Consider the following 23,206-nt stretch of genomic DNA (forward strand, 5'->3'; position numbering starts at 1 on the left):
GTGGGTTATGAGATACAAGTTGTGCTGCACAGCTTTGAGTTGCAAGTTCACAGAAATTTCTGACCTCAGGGCAGTGATGTGTGTGTGTTTTTGCAACTCTTCTTAACACACTGAAGACACAACATCAACACTAGCATTGGCTGAACAGTTCTTCTAATGTTCTCAGTTAACTCCTTTCTTGGTTAGTAAGTCACTCATGAAATGAACCTGGCTTCCATTTAGTGTGGTGATCAGAGACCAATAACATTTTGAAATCATGGGCGAATTGCCAGCTCTTCTCTCCAATTATGTTATCTCTCCAAAGCTAACTACATTTTGCGTGGCAGGTTCCCTGGAATTAGGTTAATGTTACTACTCTTGGAATAAAAGAGGAAAATATTTTAAACTGGGGAATAATTAATCCAGTCCAAACTTTAGGATGGAGAATCATTCATATTAAGACATGAAACTCTTAGATTTTTTTTTTTTCCCTGACAAATACCCAGCAGGTCACAGGCAGCTGGAAAACTAACTCCACCATGGTAATTTATGAGATTGTTGTATAAAGTAGACAACTAATGTGCTTTTTTTTTTTTTTTTGAGGAGGGGGACAAAAGAAGGAGGCAGGGAGGGGAGGAAGCCAACAAATGTCAGACTCCAGGTCTTATGAGCATTTAAATGCCAGCAATTTACTAAGGACTGACTGTAATAGACAGTATATCAGACTTGTGCTAAAGCTTTCAATGCATAATGTTCAGAGGTTTTTCCATATTTCTGAATGCCAGTACTTCAGGTATGTTTATACCTTTCCAGAACTCTTCATTCAGACCTGGTTTCATTAAAGGCAGAATACAAATGCTGTTGACCTGAGGTTACCCACTCGCTATAACTGGAGAGTTACACCAACATCATTGTCTGGCAGATTTATTCCTACCTGGCATTACAGCTTAGGAGCTGTCTAATTAACAGTGTGTTAGACCAACAGAATGAAACATGGTAATTTCTAAGTAACAAATAGAAGGACAGTAAGCTGGTACAGGATCACTGGGTGTAACAGGGCCATGACCACAATATGTGACAAAAAATTCTCATGACAGAAGAGAAAAACTGAACCAAGGCATGTAGCAGAACCAGAAGTAATGATGGAAGGCGAACAGGTCCAGTAATTAGTCGAAACAGCATCAAATTCCTATTTTAAATCCATACTGTAGTAGTATTTAGAGACAACTATTTTTCATATTATTGCACTGTGAGGTTTCTGCACACTATTATGCTATGGATCCTTCAGCTCTGGAAACTGCTGGATTTCAGTAATAACTCAAACAGCCCCACGAAGCTCAAAGACAATCTGCCTGGAAATTAATGGCCTTGACAAATGGTGTATGTTGTTTCAACCTCCAACTCATCCGTGGCCTCAATCTCCCTGTCCACTTGTCTCTTCCACTCAGTGCCTTGGCAAGCACAACCCAGCACTTAGAAATCCTGACAGAAGAAGAAAGTGAGTATCTTTCTCCTAAGAGAGGGAGTCTGTGGCTGGTAAACACATACAGAAGTCTCAGTCCAGCCTTTGCCTGCCATGAAGGCCTGTCTGGGAGAAAGGGTGGAAAGCAAAAAGTTTGCAATCCTTCAATGCAGGAATTTTGGCTGGTGGGTACAATTGGCTGCCTCAAGGCAATGCACCTTGCACAGCTGAGGATCTGCTGTATTCTGTCTGTAGGCAAATACATTAACAGGAGAGAGAGAGAGAGAGAGAGAGAGAGAGAGAGAGAGAGAGAGAGAGATTGAGGGAGAGAGAGAAGGAGAGAGAGTTTACTGCTTAACATGCACTTGGAGAACACTGAACTCCAACTTATCCCCCACACTGAAGTCCAGGGACATTCAATTGATGATCCAGATCTGAAACTAGAGATCAGAATTTGCTTCTAGCTCTGTGATTGCAATATTGGCTATAAAAGCATCCATAATTATTTTTTTAAAAATCTGCATCACTGATGGAATAAAAAATAAATGCCATTTCCTTACCTTAGTTACTTCTTGTCCTTTCCTGAAAGTGATTTTTTTAAGGCATATGCACTCACAGGTGCAGATGGATCTGTGCACAGACTATCACAGTGTTTCATCCTTTCCTGCTGGTTACAAAAGTTTCACCCTTTGATTCTTTTAATTTCAGCATAGATGGGATGTGCAGCTTCCAGGCTCTTCATGGAACCTCTGCTTCCTTCCATTGAGACATTTAGATTAAAGAGCTCAACCAGCAGAAACAGGATTATAATCAAGAATTGTCCTTGACTCCTGCTCCAAACAATTTGATTACAGCCTGACCATCAGAGTTTGCCAAAGGTCCACAGGCTGCCAGTCATCCACCCAAAGAAAGCTCAGAACAATTTGAAAGCCATGAAGTAAGACTCACATGGTTTATATGTAACATGGCATCCCTTAAACAAAGTGAACCATAGGGACAAATATAATATAGAGATTGACGAGGTGAACAAAAATATACCACAGCTGTCCAGGAGTAACTTAAATCTTCATCTGAAGAGAAAATCACTGCCAGATACTTCCAACCATTCATATAAAAATCAGGAATATCAATGTCTTTAAAAACTACTTAAAAATTAAGTTTAGGAAAATCAGGAAGAGAGCCAAAGACAAATAACTACACAAAAATAACTTAGAAGACTGACAAAGACCATAGCATTCCTATTTTAAGCAATTACTTCACATTTAACCCAGCTGTCTCAAAATGCTATAATTCTGTATCATATGGCACGTGCTATATTAGTGAGCAACACCACTAACTTAACTTCTTTAAGTTAACTTGAAAAAGTATGAATTCCACACTCAAAAGAAAAAGAGTTTGGTGACAAATGACAGCCCCTAAAAATCTGCTCCAGGGTGGAAAAATAACTTGTACATTTGAAATTCAAGACTTAATTTTATCTACCACAACTTTCAACATGGGCATGGCCTAAATCTAATGATTTTGTGTCATATTCACCCATTATTTACATTTGGTCAAAGATAAAATAGAAAACAGTGATAAAATGCCAGCCTTTCTGCTACTAACACAGCACATCCTGGATTCCTGACAAAAACCATGAGTTTTTCCATCTGCTCCAGATCCATGACCTCTACTGAGAAACTACTGTTTCTCTTCAGTGGACACAAACCAAGTTTGGCACTTTTAAATTAAGAAGTAAAGATATTAATAAGATGCTGAGAATCCATCAAAAAAATGGTCAAAATGGTAAAAATTTACTGGAGTATCTACCTAAAGCAAAAGTTTGGCTTCTCTCCAGCCCAAATTAAACAAAAAAAACCCCAAAAAAACCCAAAAAAACAACAACAAACAAAAAAAAAAAAAAAAAAAAAAAAAAAAAAAAAAAAAAACCACCCAAAACCAAAACAACCCACCCCAAAAGTGACATACTGCAAAACCTTCAAGGAACACTCCTTCTCCTGCAGCAAAGACAAAATGCACACAACTAAAAAGGAAAGGAAACAATGCTGCAAACAGGATACCCTTTATTGCACTCTCTGTTCAGTTCCTGTGCATCTGGAAACTCCACTGAATAAATGCATTAGAACAGAATAGGATAAATTTTATATTAATTGAAGGGGCATCATAAAAATGCTTTCCCCTGTTGCCTTGCATCAGAATTATGCTCAAACTACCTTCAAGTGTCTGATAAAATGGTGACTTCTGTGATTTACACAAGCTATCAGATGTGTAATTCATGCTGTTCTGTTGTTTGTTAAACAATGTATTATGTCTCCAGCTGTTCCTTCACCCTTCTTCTATGATCAGGAAATCATAAGAGGGCACAAGTACTCAGCACTGGACTGGAATTCTCCTTGGTTTCCTCTAAGTATAACTCGTTTCCATCACACATTGCCTCCTAGTCTCTTTCTACACTTCGTCATAGTGAATGTATTGATTAATATCGCCCATGTTCTGGTTCATAAAGATCAAAGTCTTACTAGCAGCAGTATCTATATTTAAAAGTGGCCAATTTTTTGTTCTATAGCAATAAAATATTACACATAGCCATCACTGGAATTATCCACAATACAAACTCAGAAAGAGAAAACCCAACAGGCACTATTCCTGAAATACCCTGAAAAAAATACTCTGAATTCCCCCTCCTACATTTTTAACAAACTATATCAAAATCCAGTGATGCGATCACAGATGTAGAGTGTTTTCCCATATCTGTTTTCTGCAAAACAGATACACAGAAATTTATCCTGGAAACAGAAACCTCCTCAGAAACAGAAAGTGTTGAAGCAATTGACGTATAGCCCAAATTACAGTAAATTTCAAGTCATCCCATTACTACAATTCAGTCAGGTGAAGAAACACTACTTCTGAAATAGGGTTTCTGATTTAGATATCCACGACCTTCTAATACAAAAATCATGTTATTCCCAGTAGGGATAAGAACAAAGCATGTGTGTGCATTCAGGCTGCTACTTGTACTTACTACCTTGGTTGCATGTCATTAATACCAGATTTTGTTTGGCCATGAGGTATTCACACCTGTTCTAAGGTGTGAACTTTTCCAGTCATGGCATCTCCAGGGAAAAAAGAGGTAGCAAAACCACACAGATGTGAAGCCATATGACAGCCTATCCATGAAGAGGTCACAAGTAGTTCTGTGTTAGCACAGCCAGAACCAACAAGTGACTAGTATTTGTAGTCACGTGCATACTTTCACTCTTGATTTCTCCCTGTCCCCATCTCAGTCACAAGAAATCTGCTCCCTAATGGCTGCAGGATGACAAATACAGAAAAACAACTATTTGAATCTCAGATTGCATACTAACATGCATGAGCTACAAAGGGGAAAAAATCCTCATATTAGAGAATATTAAAATCTAAAGGGAAAAAAATATCCTGAATCAACAGAAAACAAGGGTGTTTTATCTCACTTTCCAATGTCTCTCAGCAGCACGGCCTTTCACCAAACTCATGTCTTGCATGAGGATTAGACTGAAGTATTTCAAAGTGGTGAGAAATAACTCTTTGATGTTGTTTCAAAGAAAATGGCTTCTCAGGAATTCCCACAAGGTGCAGAATCTGGTAAGTTTGGGAAGATAAACATTAAGGCAGTAGCAGAAGTTACCAGACCATGTCTTACTTAAAGGAGAATTTTGAAGAATTTTAAAATATACTACTCTTTCTGCAGCTCTGTTACTAAAGCTTTATGATATTTTGCTCAGTCAGTGCTGCTACACAGCTGCCTTAGCCCCCACAAGTCCACCCAGATTTAACCACTCACTCCTTACACACCCAACCTGTGCTTCAGGCTCCAGTGCAGCTGAGAGGATCCTCATTCTTCCTCCAGTCATTCAACCTGGAAAATCATACATTGACACAAAAGAGGAGCCAGAAAATTACTGGATGGTAGCCAATTAAATAAAATAATTGGCACCCATAAAACACAAGGGGTACCGAAAGTCTTTACCCTTCATGAATTCTTTGCTTCATTATTACCAACACAATTACTCTGGGACATTTGTTGAGCAGTCCAGCACAGCAAGCATTGGCTAGAAAGTTGTCAGCTATACACACAAAGAAGTCCCTGTCTGCAGCTATAAAGTTTTACCTTTCATTCCTGAATTCCAGTCAGTTAGTGACAGGCAAAGGATGTAATGTGTCTGCGTTCACACTGCCTCACATGGCACACAGCAGCAGAATCTCTCCCCAGCATGGGGAGAGCAGTCATGCCAGTCCTCATCCTTCCCTCCCTGCCTCTGTGGATGAATCAGGAAGTGGCATGTTTCTTTAAAGCAAACTCCTTTCAGCAAATTACAGCAGGAGCTCTCTGTTCCATCCATCAACATACCATTGCCTTATGACCAGCTTCCTCACTCCTTCCATTTTGTTAATTTCCCTGCCCCCTATACTGATGTCTGTGCACAAGGCATTTCATAAAATTTTGTGGCTACACTAAGACTGCCAGTTGTAGCAGAATCAGCCAGCCCTGGAGCTGAAAATTTCTTCTAACAGGTTACAGTGCACACTGGCTACTGTTTTATTTGCCCACCCACCCATTATCCATAACCTGGCTCTTAATCACCTGATTTCCCAGGCCCATATTCAGACAAGTGAAAATACAACAACATAAGCTGTCTTCCTAAGTTGACTTCTAGGACTTCGGGCAGGTGTTTCAAGCCACGACAAGCAGCAGCACGAGCAGGTCCCCGTGTGGATATTTCTAACCAAACCAACATTCCAGCTGAGCATATTTAAAGGCAGAAGCTGTTCTGGACACGGAGCAGAGGCTCCCGGCAGCGGAGGAAAGGCCCGTGGCCAGCTCTGCGGCACCATCTAGTGCTAAGAGAGAACACGCCAGGTTACGCAGAGCTCAGAAACAACACAAAATAAAGTCACGTAAATACAAATCGAAAACAAGCAAGACAACTTCTGGTAACCCATTTTCACTGTGCACGTGCTGGGGCCCGCTTCTGTCACTCTAGGACTGGAACATTTCTGTGGCGCAGTCCACACTGGTCACACACCAGTGAAGATGCTGGCAGTGTGCACTGCAGAGTCCAGCCATGCTCCTTACCCCTATTCCCACTGGACTCAGCAGAGGAATCACAACAGCCACATGTTCTTGAAACGTACGTGCAGCCTTGCAGCTGCCTCTCGGCTCTTGTTCCAGACTGACAGCCACTCTGGAAATCACGGCAGAAGGGCAACAGCAGCGACTCTGAATCAAAGAGCCACCAGCCCTGCGGAAGGTGGTCAGGGACAACACTCTGCACATCCTCCCCAGCAGGTCTCGAGGCAGAGGAAGAGACGAGCCCAGCTCCTGGGCATGCTGGCTTCTACAGACCATTAACTCAGAGATTCATGGCCCTGTTCAGACTCAAACCACAGATCCCAAGCGGTTCCCTTCTGCTCTCTAAAGTTACATCTACTTCCGCCAATTTTATTACCACTACTAGTCGCAGAGGTTGGGGTTGCTTCTTTTTTCCATTTCCTGCATCCAAAAAAGTTCACTACTTATTATAAATCTAGATGACACGGCTTTTCTTTTTTTTTTTTTTTCTCCCGAGAACAGCTTAGTTCTTTTAATTTTATACAGCTGCATATTTGTAGCATCTAAGGAACAATTCCCACTACACTGGTAGAACTTCAGTGCCAGATTCTTTAACCTTCAAATATTCCAGCAAGTTTCAGTTTAAAGCAGTAGAAAAGGTGATTTTTCTACAATTATGAAGTCTCCAAAGAGTTACAGAATTCACATCCTTAAGCAGTGTGAAATCTAGTTGTTTTTCAAACTCCCCATTGATTTCAGCTCTCCATTGATTCCAATTTTTATTCTCATGCCAAAAAAAACCACTTTGAAAATCTATCCCAGTAACCAATTAAATATAATTAACATTCATTTTCAAATGGTGGCCCTCAGCAGGACCTGATCAACAACAGAGAAAGCTACCACATATGCATTAATTTCAAGTTTTATTCTTCATGTTGGTGAAACACACAGCCTCAAGAGGCAGCATCTGTAGAGCTGTTGCAAACACATTTTGTACTCTATTACACGACAGATTTGGGAAAAGAACAAGTAAAGCACAGGTTTCACACTGCACTTGATCATCTGACTATTAAGTTAAAAGATAATTTAGAAATCTTCTGATTTTACATAAACATTGCATCGGCCATTGTTCAGCCTCCATGCACAATTAAACTTTATTTTTTTTATTACAGTCAACACTGGTTTTGGAAACTCTCTTGCTGTAAATGTTATATTTTCCATTTTAGATCACTTAAATGGTATTTACATAAGTGTGCAAATTGCATTGAAAGATAGAAACAAACACTAACATATAATATACAGACAGTTTCTTCTATAGTTAAACATTTACTAAAAGGCAGTCAACATTCCTAACACACTTTCACTGTCTAAAATAGGAGAATAAGTTATATAAAATAGACCATCTTATTTTCAGACGCTTCCATTTCTGCAGATTTGGTCTTTGCAGCAACATTGCAATTAAAGATTAAGAGTCTACTACTAAGAATCAGAAATGTCAATTCAATGGCAGCTTAGTAAGTTTAGTACCAGTCAGTTTTGTCCCAGATTTTCCACACTTGGCACAAAACAAATACTCAATTTGAGAAGGGAGGAAGACAGTTTTGCACTTTTTTTTTTTTTTTTTTTTTTTTTTTGCCATGTGGAAAGTATGACTTAAAAATGCAACACAAATTTTAAATTTTCTTTTAAGGGCCTGTTAGTGTTACAAGCACAGTTTAAATAGATCTGAAAATTCTTCCACAGAAGCACACGCAATTCCCAGTTTTCTTACACACCTCATCATTTCAGATACATGCAACTGTTCACACACACAAAAAGCAGACTCCTTGGGCTCACACAATAAAACTGATTTCAGAACTAGAAGGAGCAGAAAATGCTTGATGAAAATTACTTAGTGTCCCCTGAGTTCCTACATGTGCATTTTTTTCTACCTGTGATAAAGACTCACTCATAGTAAGTGCTATGTTCAACTTCATTCGAATCCAGAAGGCAGAAGTTAAAATCCAGTTAAACACCAGTGAGTTCTTCTAACAGCAAAAATTCCAGAAGAATTCTAGAATTCTAGGAAAGTCTTCAAAACCATCTTTCATGTACACCTGCAAGCATTCTCAGAGAAAAGCAACTCACTTCCTAAAATTTCATAGAGCTAAAACATTACATCATCAATAGCAAAGGGAAATTACCCATCAGATAGTGAAGACCTACAGGTGCATCTTAAATAGCTTTAGAACTCATGGTTATTATTACACAAGACAAAGACAGAAAACAGGTTTTTGAACACCCATTAAATTGAATACTGTGACTTTCTAACGTGACAGTAAATTATGCTGCAATTCTCAAAGTTACTGACTGCTATTCACCCCAAGGAAAGTGCGCATTAGCCCTCTAAAATTTGAACTTTCATCACAATTACGTCTGACACAATTTTGTCAGACATATGCTTGATATTTTTGATGACATCCACTTCCTCAATATGGCAGAAACTATCCCAACACTTCAGACTGTGCTTTTGGTCTCTTGTTTACAGAACTTTGGGCATCACATACAAATCCCTGCTGGATTCCAAGTGATGCCACCCCTAGTGCAGACCTTGCTTAGGTCCTGCTGATAAAACAAGCCACAGCTGCAACTTCTAGACTTGACAACTTTTAAGCATAAAATGGTGAAACAAATTCAGGACACTAAAGAAGCTTGCAAAACATGTGATGACTTGAAACCAAATAGAAATAGGATGCCTTAAAATTTGGCTACCTTGGATTCTAAGCAAGTTTGAAAAATGCCACTTATAGGAGATATCTGTTCAATGCTTTGAAAATATGAAGTTGAAAATGTCTTCATAGACTAGTATACTGATTAGCAAAGAAACACCTAGGACACTCATGAACTCAAACATATCACTGAAACATTCCACCTAAGTTTTTGTTAAACATTTGTCTTCACAAGTTTATATTCAGTGCACAGTACCTGCTAACTTCAGTTTCTTTTTTGGTTATGGTATGCTTCAAAAACACTGCTAAGAATGGTTGTTCATGCCTTCCTTTTCTAAGGTGCACATTCAAACACTATGGACACATTTATTTCCAAGTACTTCAGGTCAATAAATTTCTTATGAGGAAAGGCAGATGTGTATTTTTAAGCTTGCAAGATAACTTCAACCTAGTTGACTTAGTGTTTTTCACACTCATGTGGATCCTGTAAAAACAAGGTATTAAAATAATATTCCCCAGTGCAGTAAAAACATGTTGAAAACAAACTGAATGCTCCCCCTAGTGCTTACACAAGTGAAAATCCTGCCTGGCACAGTCTGCCTTAAATGGTCTTAAACAGGAGATAAACAGCCAGATGAATGATCATACATTTAACTCCAAGGACAACTGCAAACATCTTACTGGGACCAAAAGTGTCACCTGTTGAAATCCAGCATTTAAAATTTTGTACTACGCCCCCTTCAGCGCTTCTGAAGTTTTGGTTTCTTTTAAACTGTGCTTTTAGTAAAACTCTCCTCAATTTTTTCCCATCAGCTGAAGGGCAAGGCCCTAAGGAAGCTCCTTCTAGGCAAGAGATGAAGTCCAAAGATGTTTCAAGATGATGATTTTTTCCTGCATTGCACCGGAAGCTGCCAAGTTAATATTAGGATTCCCATATCACAATTGCAATGAAGCTCTGGTAAATCTGGTACCTTTGGATATGTTCAGCATCACAACTCAGTCAGATATGACAACCTAGTCTGCAGCTAGCATAGTCCACCAGAATATTCATCCTCTTCCTCATCAGCATGAGAGCCCACTGCAGCTGGTCCTCTGGCTTTGTCTTGGGCAGCGTTTGGCGATTTCTTCTTGATTCCACCTCCTGGGACCACCAAGGTAAGACCAAGCTTGGCATACTGGCAATAACAAGGCAAGTTTAATTTCTGTACTATCATAGAATTGACTGATGCTCACAATAAGCAAGCAGACAACATTCAGTACAAAAACAGAGTGATGATGTTCTCAGGGTGTATTTTTCCAGCTTGGAATAAACATAACACTGGTCCATTTTTCTCTCTCTCAAATACTGAGAATGGGATATGAGATCTGTATTGATGCTGCGTATTATCAAATAAATTTGCCACATAGCTCCTCTGATTCAAGCTTTATGTAGAAAAGAAATAATTCCAGTATGTAGCTTTTATTATCTAGTATTAGATCATGTAAAGAGTTTTACAAGTGTCGTTCACCAAGACTAGCAACCTAATTTTTAGTATTCACTTAAATGAAATTAGCCAATACTGCTACGAGGTTTGGCAGGGATGGATGTTTCCATTACTTCACACCTTTCTTATCTTATACTTCCCACAATTTACAAATTCAATTAAACAAAAAATGGTGGGGAAAGAGACACAACTACTTGCTCCAAATTCAAAATCTGAATGAGTACCTTACAAAGAATAAGCAATGGAAAAAAAAACATTCAATGATGTCATCCTGTAGGCATCCTGCTCTGTTCATGTTTATGCACATTTATCTGCTGCACAGTATTTCTGGGAAAAAGCAGAAGCAGCAAACTGTTCTTGCCCTTAGGGAAGCAAGCACAAGCGGACTGAATTTTCGTCAACTCATTCAACAAATTAAGCAAATCCTTAACAAGCTGTTCTTTCACCTAACCCTTTGCACCATCTGAAAGGCAGGCAGCACCATCACTGGCAGGCAAAGTAAAAGAATGCAGGAAGCTCACAGCCAAAGGGCAGCATGACAGGAAGTAATTTTAAATACACAGATTGTGCTCTTATTTTCCTCTACTAGGAAAACATCCCCACCCTCTTAACCTGAAAAAAAAAACCCCAGTCACAGGATCTGTCTACTTACATCATTATCCATGTATTTGAAAAGTGGAGAATTACAGACTTCAGAAACTTGATCCTGATCTTGCTGATCATACCCTTCTAAAAGTTGCTCCAGGGCTGCACAGTCTTCACTTCCATTAAATCCTGGTATACTGAAGGAAATTAAGAGTTGATTTCTTCAGGTACATGAATCATATCCATAAAAATTAGACTTTAAGTAATATTAGTTTGCACACTGCAAATAAGACAATCATAGTCAATCACAATCATAGTCAAGACAAAACAAGAATGTTGGATTTTTAATATTTTTTCCTGATTAGTCAATAAACTCTTTCTCTACTTCACATACAGAAAAATTCTGTCATGAGTTTCTGTATATAAAACTGGAGATTTGGAAAACATAAGCAAGATGTTTAAAGATTAACCTTGAAAGATTATTTCTAAAGGTAAAGTACTACAATTTAACTTATACATATGTTCATTTCACTAAACACACAGTTTAAGTAAAAAATGTTGTTTTGAGACTTTGCTACTGAAGTTCCAATGAAAGCTGAAATGAGGAACTGCCACGGTTAAACACTAATCCATATTTTGACACCAAAATTTTCTCCTGTAACATAACAAGAACTTTTAATTTCCAGCTCATTTCCCCTGTCACACATAACTAGTTCTTTATGACTTTGTATTTTAGGTTTGTTAAGAAGAATCACTGTAGCTATTACAGTTAAATCTGTTATGTGTGAAAAAGATTCCTGATAGCCATATACCAGGGAACATTATTACTGTACTGTAAGTCAACAGAAGTGCAGGTTAAAAATTTATGAAAGAAAAATGTCAAGCAAGATAGATCTACACTAGTGAAACATTCAGTTTAAAATTATAGGACATAAAGTAGACTTACCTGTAGCTTTCCCTCACACATCTTTCTGCAGCAACATAATCATTTCTATGAAGATGAACTAAGACTTGAGCAATAGTTTTCTAAACAAAAAAAAAAGCCTTATGATTCTTTAGAAATTAACAATAAAATATGAGAAAAATAGTAGACTGTTAATAATCTAGTATGAGAAAGGTCATTACAATCCACAATGATCCTAAGATACTGATATAAGGGAGTCAGAACAATCTAGTGAAAAAGTAGAGAGTCATCTTCTCAGCTGGTATGAATAGGTTACCTCCTATAACATTTTAATGGATTGTTGTCCCAAGTAACAGTTTTTGTAGTTTGTTTTTTTGATAACATCTTGATTTTTTATGTGTTGTTTAGTTTTGACAGCTCCTGTAGATAATAGCATCTTATCTTAAAACTTACAAAAGCACAGATAAAGTTTGGGGAAACACCACTACCACAAACTATCATCATTCAGCATGAAACTTATCACCGAATCAAGAGGTACCCATCATCTGTGAGATGTCAGTAACAACAAAAATTTAAAAATTGAAATATCAGAAGCTCTCTCTTAGAATTTACCTTATAGCAAGTGGGGTAGTTTTCAATTTCCTTATAAATACTTTTTTCCTTTTGAAGAGACAGTGCAGCCTCATCTAATCTAAAAAGAAAAAAAAACAGGAGTATCAGTGCCAGGAATACAACACAATGAACCCAAGGCTAATTACAAAGTGTTTAACTAATACAGTGGCAAGTCTACTGGAATAAACAGCAACACAACTAAAAAATCAGCAGTAGACCTTACTAAGAGTTTAGGTAAATATATAGTCAGCAATTCCTTTTGTCTATGTGCTAAGAACATCTCTAGTATTTACTCAGAGAAACTTTGATTTTTGTAACACTGTACAAGACAAATGCTTTGTTATATACACTAACATATTTCTATATGTCCTGAGGTTACTATAAGCTGTCAGTTAAGTCTGACATCCACGAACTAGCAGTATAGTTCTTAAAGGACCTAAATGTTTCAGTGAAGCAAGTCTAAGATGAAATGAAGGTCAAGTTTGGTGTAAGTAATTTACAGTTAAACTTGTCTCACTGAGACTCCAAGATTCACTCTTCTTTATGAGGTTCAGAATCAGACCGCTGCAAATTTCATTCTTCAGGTCAATCCTAATTCCTCCGTTTTATATCCCACAACTATAGAAGTCTTTCAAATACTTTCTACATATTAATGTTGGGAAAAAAAACCCCAAAAAAATCCTGAAGTAGTTTAAGAATTAATGAAAACTGATGTTTTCACAGAGCAAAAGTCTTTCAGCTCACACTCTCCCATCCCAGAACAAAAAATCAGGTGGTTTCTGGACGAACATGGCATATCCTACAGAAACTGGATCTTAGTTTGAAGCGAGTCTCAAATAAGAGTTAATAGTACATAAACCAAACAACACCAAGACAAAAAGCCACAATCAAAATCACAACATTTTAAGATTCAATTACATTAAAAGAACAAAAAGGGATAAAGCTATACCTGCGTCCTCTGACCAGAAGTCTTGATGCCTTCCCTAGCATTTCCAATGCCTGCCGTAAACGTTCTTCATTCTACAGAAGAGAAAAAAGTAATTCGGACATTCTTATTTCATTTGCACAGAATTAAGACCACTAAATCTTAATCTAAGTGTGCCACCTGTAACTCAGAACAACTGTTAGCTACAAGATGAGCATTTCACACACTCAAGGGAAACATGAAGTGTATTGGTGCTCCTGAGTTGCACAGCCAGCTCCTATATGGATCTGCTCAGCAGAGGAATGTCAATGCAAATTTGCTAATCTGAAAAAACATATGACAACTGACAATAGAAAAGTACATCAAAGCCACTTGCAAAAAGGCAAATCATTGTCTCATGTAATGGGTGGAGCACCAAGCAAAATCTTTTCTTCTATGCCTTCAGGGATTTCAAATTATTTTGGGTTCCAGTACTCAACAGCAGACACATTCTCTACCCTCTGTTCTGCCCAAAAAGAGGCAGAACACTTGAACTACAAAATTCAGATTCTGTCAAGTCCTAAACTGAGAAAAAGGCAAAGCAATCTGACTCCTAACTTTTGTCATCTCCTTCTTTACAGCATGAGAAGCCTTCAGCTTCATTACACAGCCAGTGATGTAAAATTAAGGAAATGTAATTTAGAACCTCAACTTAGGCTTCTTCTTTACTTTATAGCTGAAAAAAAAAAAACCCCAACTGTTGCATCCTGGGTTTGGGTTCAGACTGGGGGTTCTGGTCTTTGTTAGCTTACCGGTCCTATGTATCCTCGTGCATCCCCCGTGTTTCCCCCCGCCATGGAAGTTAGCCCCAGGCTGCTGGCCATTGGGTTTTCTCCCCTGCCACTCCTGTGACCACTCCCCCCTCCAGTCCCCAGCAGTTCCGTGCTCATCACCTCATTCTCGTGGTCCCACTCGCCCCAAAGCCCCGTGTCTGCCCCCGTCGTGTTCCCATTGGTTGTTGTGGCACACGTCACTACCACGGTGTCTGTAGTCATTGGGCGGAGAGCTCCTGTCCTCCCCTGTCCCACCCCTATATCCCTCCGCAGCTCCCCAGCCTTGGGGCCAGATTTGTCCAAGTGAGGCTGGAAGCAGGCTGCATCTTCTCCATCGCAACCAATAAAGCATCCAGCTGCCACGTGGATGGATTTGGACGAATTCCTGCCTCTTCGTTTCTTACCTCGCGCCGACAGCAACACGCGGCCAGCCCACCCCAGGGCGCAGCTGCAGAAGCGCCCGGAAGTAGCGGCAAACGCCGACCCCGACGAGAAGCCAAGGCGCCCAAGCCGGGCGCTCGGGAGCCGACCGGGGCCAGGAAAAGTAACGCACAGCCGCACCCAACAAACTAAAAACTCCCACAAAAATCCCCCACTTACTTCAAACACCGACGCTGCTTGCTGATAGAGCTGCACAGCCTTCTCTGGACTCACATTTTCTATTAACCTGTAATAAACATCAATACTTTCTCTTCAGATGAAAGGAAAATATTTTTTACCTGAAAGCATCAAAAAGACATAAAAGAAAACCACAGACACACCCATGCCCTACACAGATTCTAGCCACCTATAAGATAGACTCACTTTCCAGCCCGTTCCAGTGCAATGGCTGCTGTGTCTGGTGTCCCATTCTCCAGGTACATCATACTGGCTTTCTCAATCAGCTGAACTGCTTCAGGGAGCCTCTGCATCTCCTACAAGGCAATGGTCACAGGAACACTGTTGTCAGGAAAGGAGTTTACGTGCAAGCAAATTGCACTAACTTATTTATTAAGATTCTAATTTTAATTTACAAACGTGTAGGGCTAGTGAAAGTTGACCACCAACTCCATAAAACTTACTTTTAAGTACTAACCTTTTGTGTAAGCCATGAACTTGTGGTAGTTTAGAGTAAAAGCTATTTGTTTAACTATTCTGTTACCCTCTGACATGAGGAACTCTTCTTTCCTTCTACAAAAGGAAAACTATTTTTCCCCCCAAATACAAATGTTGCTTTCCTAATCTACTGAAGGCAGAGGTGGGGACTATGAGTCAACAAAAAACAAATCACTTGAATATGCAATTTGCTTACATATATTTGTAAAATAGTACAGTGCAAAATATTTGTAATTATTAAATAGAACTTAAAAATAAAAAGTAAATGAGAATACCTTTAGCATCATGCCAGCTTGTTCATAAGCTCTGCAGAGAAAAAAATGTACAATTTGGTCAGAGATGGTATATTACAACAAGCTGTAGTTATGAAGCATAAGTTAACATGCACTGACTAACATCTTCACTGTTAATATTTAATGCTTTGAAGATATTTAAAGTGTTTCATTTAATGACACACGTGTAACTTTATCTTCTACAAAATTCAACCACACCCCCTGGTAAAAATATATTCTAACCTGACCCTCAGGCAGTATTTGGATTATTGTCATCTCTGAAGAACTCTTTAATTAAACATTTCTTAATTAGTTCAACAGTGTAGAATCTCAAAATTATGAAAAGTTCATCTAAGAAAAAAATATTTGCTATCAAAAGGTGCTGAAGAATGCCAAAATAATTTCTTCAGGTGGCCATTACACATTTTCACACTTTCCTAGCTCACACTTCCATTAAACTAATTATGAAGCAGCAAAATTACTTGAATCAAAACACTTACTCTGAGACCAAAATGTACTTGTACTGTATGTTAAAAAATCTGTTTCAGATTACTTAGCATGTCTGTACTTACTTGGCAGCATGAAAGAGACTAGACATGAAATTGTTGAAGTCAAGGACAAAAGCCACAAAAATATAATGCAGGAAAAACATTAATGTACAAAATCTTACACAGCTACTAATTTCAAAGCAAGGAACCCCATAAAGGCAAATCTAACCTACTACAACTGCAGGCAAGTTGTCAAAAATTAATAACTCTAAGGTCAGAATAAATGCAATATACCAATGTATAGCTACATAAAAAGTTGGTAAAAGCACACTTACTTAAAATATGTTCCTGCTTATTAAACAGTACTACAAGTACTGTAATAATGTCAGAGCCTCATTTAGTTTATGCTATGCATTAGTAGATAACTAAAAACCAATTAAATTTCTGAAGCAATACCTAGGTATCTCAGGCACCTGTCAGCTGTTATTTGGGACAACACTAACTTTCTCACCAACAGTTCTTTAGTTTTCTCACTGAGAGCACACAGGAACAGACTTTTAAAAAGTAATTCTGTTACACTGACAAAATGTGCAAATATATTAAATAACCTGTTACCAACCCCCATTACTCCAATCTAAGTAGCAACTAGTCAGCTTCTTAGAAAGAAAGCATTTCAATCAATGAAAAGATACGCTTTGTTGTTTTCATGTGCCTCAGCTTCCCGCAAACAGGCTTCCCTTGCCTGGTCAAACTGCTTGGCATTCTTAAAAGCAACAGCTGCAAAAAAGCAAATAAAGATTTTATTTACAGCTTGTCTTCTTTTTTTACCACTGCTGCTCGAGAGTTTAGCAACCTAAAGATGCAAACAGGCTCTTTAAATGCATGGTTACAGTTTACCAAGGCCTTCCCAAAAATCCCCGACAGTTCTCCTTGTTTCATTAGTTACTTAGTTACCATTAAAGATATTTATTATCAACATCACTTCCATACTAACATAGTATCATACACAGCTCTCAACGTGTTTAGCTGGACTTTGAGAGTCACTCATCCTGTATTTTACAGATATGGAGGAATGCATATTTATATCATTTTAATCATTAGGAGTTATACAAAGTCAGAATGTGCCACCAACAAAGCATACCCATATCTTCATCAGCACAATCATTTCAGGGTACAAATATGTATTTCTATCTTGTTTAACTAATAAAATATAAAGTAAGATTTAAAATAAATTTCAATTTATAAATTCTCCAGTTGTTCTTCCAAGTTTGTATTTTTGTATTCAGTCTTAGGTGAATAGCAGGAATGCCTAGAGTAAGAAGCCAAAAGACCATGACAAATTACTATTATGAGAAAGAAGAAAATGCTTAAGAACAAAAAGAAATCAACAGGTAAGGATTTTATATTCAGCATGTCTCGGCAGTGGAAAAAGGGAGGAATGAGGCTCTACTGTACCTGAAATCATCTGGCAGCATCTCACCTTACTGAGACAGTCTTTGACAGGAAATATTTCATAAGATGATGATAAAGCAAAATTTTAAAACCAGCTTGAACGTCTGTTGTTTTGTAGATAAAGTCACAGGATTTGGGGGTGGACAAGTTAAAGAAGGAAAGAAAGCTTTATTTTTGTCATGTATAGCAATATAAAAAATAGAAGTTGCAAGCTTGAAAAAAAATTGGTTTTGGAAACTGTTCTAGATCTCCAAGTACAACCTGAAATTTATTTTACAGTGCTACCAAGAGCATTTTTTGTTGTTTCATCTTACATTTAGTCTTCACAACAGTTTTACTTACACAGTAATGTAATAAAAATACATAAAACATTATAAGGGACTAAGCTTGATGAATACTTTGAAATATATATGGCCATATTTACTGCCACATACCTGCCTTCCCATATTCAGTAGCTGCACTGTCATAATCTGGTTTCCACTTTAAGAATCCAGTTTTCAGGCTAAAACACAAGAAACAATTAGTAAAGATTTTATATTTTACCATGAAGGCACTTTAGATACATTTCAAACTTCAGAATACCCCTGGAAATGAGCAATTACTGATGTGCCAATACTATGGTGGCATCAATACCATAAAAACAAATGCCAGCACTGTTAAGAATTGCATAAAGCACTGCAATTATCTCCCATAGTTACAACCCTCACCCTAACATGCTTCTACTGTTCCCAGAGAGTTTTCCCAAGTCCATTTTCTCAGCAGTAAGAAGTCAGCAGACGAAAAACACTACCTCCTACACCAACATGGTATCTCCAGATTTCTAATACCATGACACCTGACAATAGTTTTTTTTTTCACACATCAGGAAGTTTCCTGCATTCCTCTACAGGATTTTTTTGCTTCTGAGATTTATCAAAGACTCTCCAATGCATACACAAATAAAAGAATTTAGTTACCAACACAGAGACTCACATGTCATTTATATGTCTAAAATAGATCATGACACTAAAAGGTGCCACACATAGGCATACATAGGGGAAAACGAACATTGGAAAATTAGTTGTGTGATTAGGCAATTTGGAATTCAATATGCTGACTTCCCTCATTTTTAAAAGAAATTAAAATATTACCATAACTTTACAGTCTGCTTGCATATTTGTTATAGGCCAATACATCATATGCAAACATTCTTTAATTGGCAAAACAGTTGTATATGGATACTAAGGCAGCCTTGCTGTCTTACTTGGATGACAACCAGAGCGTGTAACTCTAACACAAGCCTTTACATTGCGTTATTTTTATCATAATCAGAGTCTCAAATGCATCAAGCTGAAATACACAATGCACTCAATCTACACACAATTTGAGGTCTCAGTGCCTTTTATTTCAAGTGCTCTCCAGATAAGCTTAAAATTAATTCTGCTGGAGGGCACTTTCAGTCAAGTAACTTGAGTAAGATATGCCAGGTTTTTACGATTTCAAAGCTTTCCATCAATGCCAATTTATAAATTTGATCCATGATTTCCAGAAGGCCTGTCACTACTCTTACTAAAACTATGGCATTCTTGGATTAGTCAGCTCTATTACATCTATACTGTACTCTGTGCAATTCAGACTTACAAGCAAAATACTTGGTATTAAAATACACAGTAACAGACTATCATAGATGTTAAGCTCTCCAAGATAAACTTAAGTACAGGTTTTTGAAACCACCTAAGAAGCACCAATCACACTTTTCTCACGGGCAGGAAACAGACATAAACCACCTCAGCAAAGTCAAGCCCTTTTATCCAACACAGTCTCCATAGCTCTTTTCTCACACTTGTCTATAGCCTTAAGATGTGCCAGGGTAGGTTTAGGATGGACATTTGGAAGAAATTCTTCACAGAAAGGGTTATTAGATATTGGAATGGGCTGCCCAGGGAGGTGACAGTCACCATCAACAGCGGTGTTTAAGGAAAGACTGGATGTGGCACTCATTGTCCTGGTCTAGTTGACAAAGTGGTGTGTCACAGGTTGGATTCGATCATCTCAGAAACCTTTTCCAATCTAATTGAGTCTGTGACTTGTCTTCCTCCCACTAACTTTAGCAGAAGGGCAGATGTGGCAGCCCTCGCTTTGTTGTCAGGGTCAGAGCAATAGAGGCCACAAGGCCCTAAAGAGAACTGCTCGGGCTCCAGGCCACTGAGCCGCACCGCCTCACCGACCCCCCTGTTTAGTCTTAGGGCCGCTTTACCGTCCCTGTTCGGGGACGCAGGCCCTCCAGAGCACCCAGCCCCCGTAGGGAGGCTCCCCTCAGGCAGAGGAGGGGCCGAGCAGCCATGCCCCATACTCCCTCCGCACCGGCCCCCCGCTGCACCACCACCTCCCTCCCCTTCTCCCGACGTGCCGCCGCCTGGCACACGGAGTCTCCTCAGCCCCGCTGCCAGGCCAGAGGGGACACGCCGCCTGCATGGGGCAGGAGCGCCGGGCGGCCCGGACAGCGCGGGTGCCGAGCTAGCAGCCGCTCAGCAGCCGCTCGCCAGCTCCCCCCAGCCCGCACCCTCCGCCCCGCTGCCCTCCGCTCACTATTTCTCCGCTTTCGCGATGTGTTCCAGCGCCTCGTTAATCTTCTGCGCCGCCATCTCGCCAGCGGGGCGGGCCGGGCTCGGCCCCGCTCCTCCGCCTCCCTGCGCTGCGGCTACGGAACGGCGCAGGGATGACGGGCACCGGGAGGAGCGGCGCGGGCCCCGCCTGCTCCCTGCGCCTGCGCCGGGACCGCGGCCGGAGTGCCCCGAGCGCCCGGAGTGCTGCGGGACGGCCCCGGGCGCGGAGCCTCCGACGCGGCCTGTGCGGGCACGAGTGCCCGGCGCTGGGCTGTGCGGGCACCTCCCGCGCACAGCCCCGTCCTGTGCTAGGCCGACGGAAGGTTTTTTAAAAACAGAAACACACAGAATCTCAGAATCGTTAGGCTTGGAAGGGATCTCTGGAGATCATCTGCTCCACCCCTCCTGCCAAGCAGGGTCACCTAGAGCAGGTGACACAGGAACGCGTCCAGATGGATTTTGAATGTCTCGAGAGAGGGAGACTCCATGGCCTCCCTGGGCAGCCTAATCCAGTGCTCTTCCACCCTCAGTGTGAAGTTCTTATGCTGAGGTGAAACTTCCTGCATTTTATTCTGTGGCCATTGCTCCTCGTCCTGTCACTAAGCACCACAAAAAAGAGCCAGGCACCATCCTCTTGACACCTCCTTTGAGATATTAATATGATGGGATCCCGTCTCAGTTTTCAGAGTAAACAGGCCCAGCTCCCAGTCTTCCTCTCTTCCTCTTAAGAGAGATGCTTGGTCTTTGTGGCCTCTGCTGGATGCTCTGCAGTAGCTCCTTGTCTTTCTTGTAATGAGGAACCCAGAACTGGACACAGCCCAGAACAGGAACGAGCAAGATCTGCATGTCCGAGAGTTTTCCAAAGGAGGCCAGTTTTTTATAAATGTGTGCCGTGCCTTCAGGAAGCCTCCAGGTGCAGTTCTGCTGAGGCATGATCCTCTGACTCAGTGCTGGTGAAAACAAGAGGTTGTCTCCAGCCGGTCTGACACAGAGATCTGATGCAGAAGGTGTGAGTGGTGGCTGAGCGCACCAGAGCTGCTGACACAGGCCATGCAATCATGCAAGTTACCCAAATTATACACTCAGTAATTAAGTCAAAAATGCTAAAGTCTCTATTATTGCTTGTATGTCCAGCTTCCTTGATGCCTTAGTTTTGTTAATGTGAAACATCCCTGAGAAACAGAAATCAGTCATTGAACACAGGAAGGTATTCCTTCTCCAATCTTGAACATCATTATTTTATTCCAATCTGAATAAGTGAAGTATTTATCAACACCAGAGAGAGAAAGCAAAGCAAGAACCTGGTTAAATTTGCAGAACTTCCCAGAGCCTACAAGTCATTGAAATGATCCTTATGGGTCCCTTCCAATTCAATATCCTGTGAATCTGTGATTCTCTGAAAGTCCATACCGTTTACAGAAATCAGAGCTTTACAAGTTTCTACATCAAACTGGGAAAAGAAGTAATATTTACGTGATTTGTTTTACTCTAGGTAGTCATAAAACACACAAGTATGAATTGCTTTCCCTTCCTTTTCCTTTTCCCACATTCCCTTGATGACATGGACACCTAATTTTCTGACTTTGGTTCATGCATTGCACTTGAGAGGTTATCATCTATTGCAGATGGTGGAAAATTCCCACTAAATCTTAAATACTATTATTCTGTGTCCTAGATCAATGTAGGGGAAAAGCTTGTAGAGAGGTTTTCTGCTTTCAAAAGCAGATGAGTTGTCACAGGAGTACTGGGAGAAAATAGCTAATCTTGCATAATACACAAAAAAGGTTTTTGGCAAGTGCTCAGTGGTAGCAGGTATAAAGCAGAGGAAGCTATGATCAGAAATATTCCTGTGTCATCACATCTGTCTTTTCTTTCCCTCGTAATGTCAGCCAGGATAGATCTGGCCATATATCTATGAGCTTGCTGCCGTGCCTTCCAAATAAACTTGTGTTAACCAGGAAAATTAAATCCTAGACAGCAGCATTAAATGACAGAATAATCTCAGATTATTGTTCTGAAGCACCAAACTTATGACTTCTAGTTTGTGTGTTTGTTTTTGCTAGGGCTTCTGGCCTCCTCTGTTCCCTGGGTTGTAAATATCTGTTCACTTTCTAGTGAAACTGCACATGTGCACTGTCTGGTTACACTTTATACTGGAATGACCAGACGAAAGATTTCCAAGACTAGTATTAAATGAAATAGGATATTCTTGGGTAGCTTTTATTTTGTAGACATGGAACCTGCGGAGATTTTACATCTGGGAAGGATCATATCACAGCATCTGGTGCTTGGCTGTGAATATGGTGCTGAAAAATGACCAGGTAAAATGTGGAAAAAAAATGTGCAGGGATAATAGTTGGAGTGACAAAGATGTGAACTCTATAAATAGCTGTATTAGTAGAAGTCATTGATCATTAGCCAGTCATCATCTACCCATCACTACACCTTGCAAAGAGTTTCTGTCTTCTATTTAAGCATTTCTTCATTTGCATCATTGCAACTAAAAGAAATCAAGCTGTGAGAATCAAGGTGCATAAGCTTTGCAATCCATTTGTCTTAAATGGGTTGAAAAGCACCTGTGTATCCCTTCATGGGGATAACCTCTGGCTAAAGTCTGGAGGCAGGCAGCTGGAGACAGCACCGTCCACCATTATGGCTGAGTCCCCCTACAGCCCTGCCATCAGGACAGTCTGAGTGTCCTTTAGAGAGCTATTGTTAGTTATATGAAACTATCAGTACAACCAGTATCAGCAC

At 39.9% G+C, this 23,206-nt stretch overlaps 1 protein-coding gene across 1 annotated transcript; it reads right to left on the reverse strand.

Annotated features, from left to right (window-relative positions):
- Nucleotides 1-7,436: 7,436 nt before the first annotated feature.
- Nucleotides 7,437-20,549, reverse strand: NAPG (NSF attachment protein gamma). The gene is made up of 12 exons (XM_053986923.1): nucleotides 20,436-20,549; nucleotides 18,302-18,369; nucleotides 17,108-17,192; nucleotides 16,500-16,517; nucleotides 15,931-15,961; nucleotides 15,365-15,474; nucleotides 15,161-15,227; nucleotides 13,773-13,843; nucleotides 12,824-12,902; nucleotides 12,254-12,333; nucleotides 11,375-11,504; nucleotides 7,437-10,413 (listed from the first exon to the last, which is right to left on the reverse strand). The coding sequence occupies exons 1-12, from the start codon at nucleotides 20,489-20,491 to the stop codon at nucleotides 10,264-10,266; spliced, it is 945 nt and encodes a 314-aa protein (XP_053842898.1). The 5' UTR covers nucleotides 20,492-20,549; the 3' UTR covers nucleotides 7,437-10,263.
- Nucleotides 20,550-23,206: the final 2,657 nt, after the last annotated feature.

The sequence above is a fragment of the Vidua macroura genome, chromosome 1 (assembly GCF_024509145.1).
Source record: "Vidua macroura isolate BioBank_ID:100142 chromosome 1, ASM2450914v1, whole genome shotgun sequence".
NCBI classification, from domain to species: domain Eukaryota; kingdom Metazoa; phylum Chordata; class Aves; order Passeriformes; family Viduidae; genus Vidua; species Vidua macroura.

Coding starts and splice junctions, on each gene's coding strand:
- NAPG (XM_053986923.1), bottom strand. CDS start 20,491: ATGGCGGCGCAGAAGATTAACGAGGCGCTGGAACACATCGCGAAAGCG. Junction 12,334..12,823: donor ACTACCCCACTTGCTATAAG/GTAAATTCTAAG, acceptor TTTTTTGTTTAG/AAAACTATTGCTCAAGTCTT. Junction 10,414..11,374: donor TCAAATACATGGATAATGAT/GTAAGTAGACAG, acceptor TGTTATTGCCAG/TATGCCAAGCTTGGTCTTAC.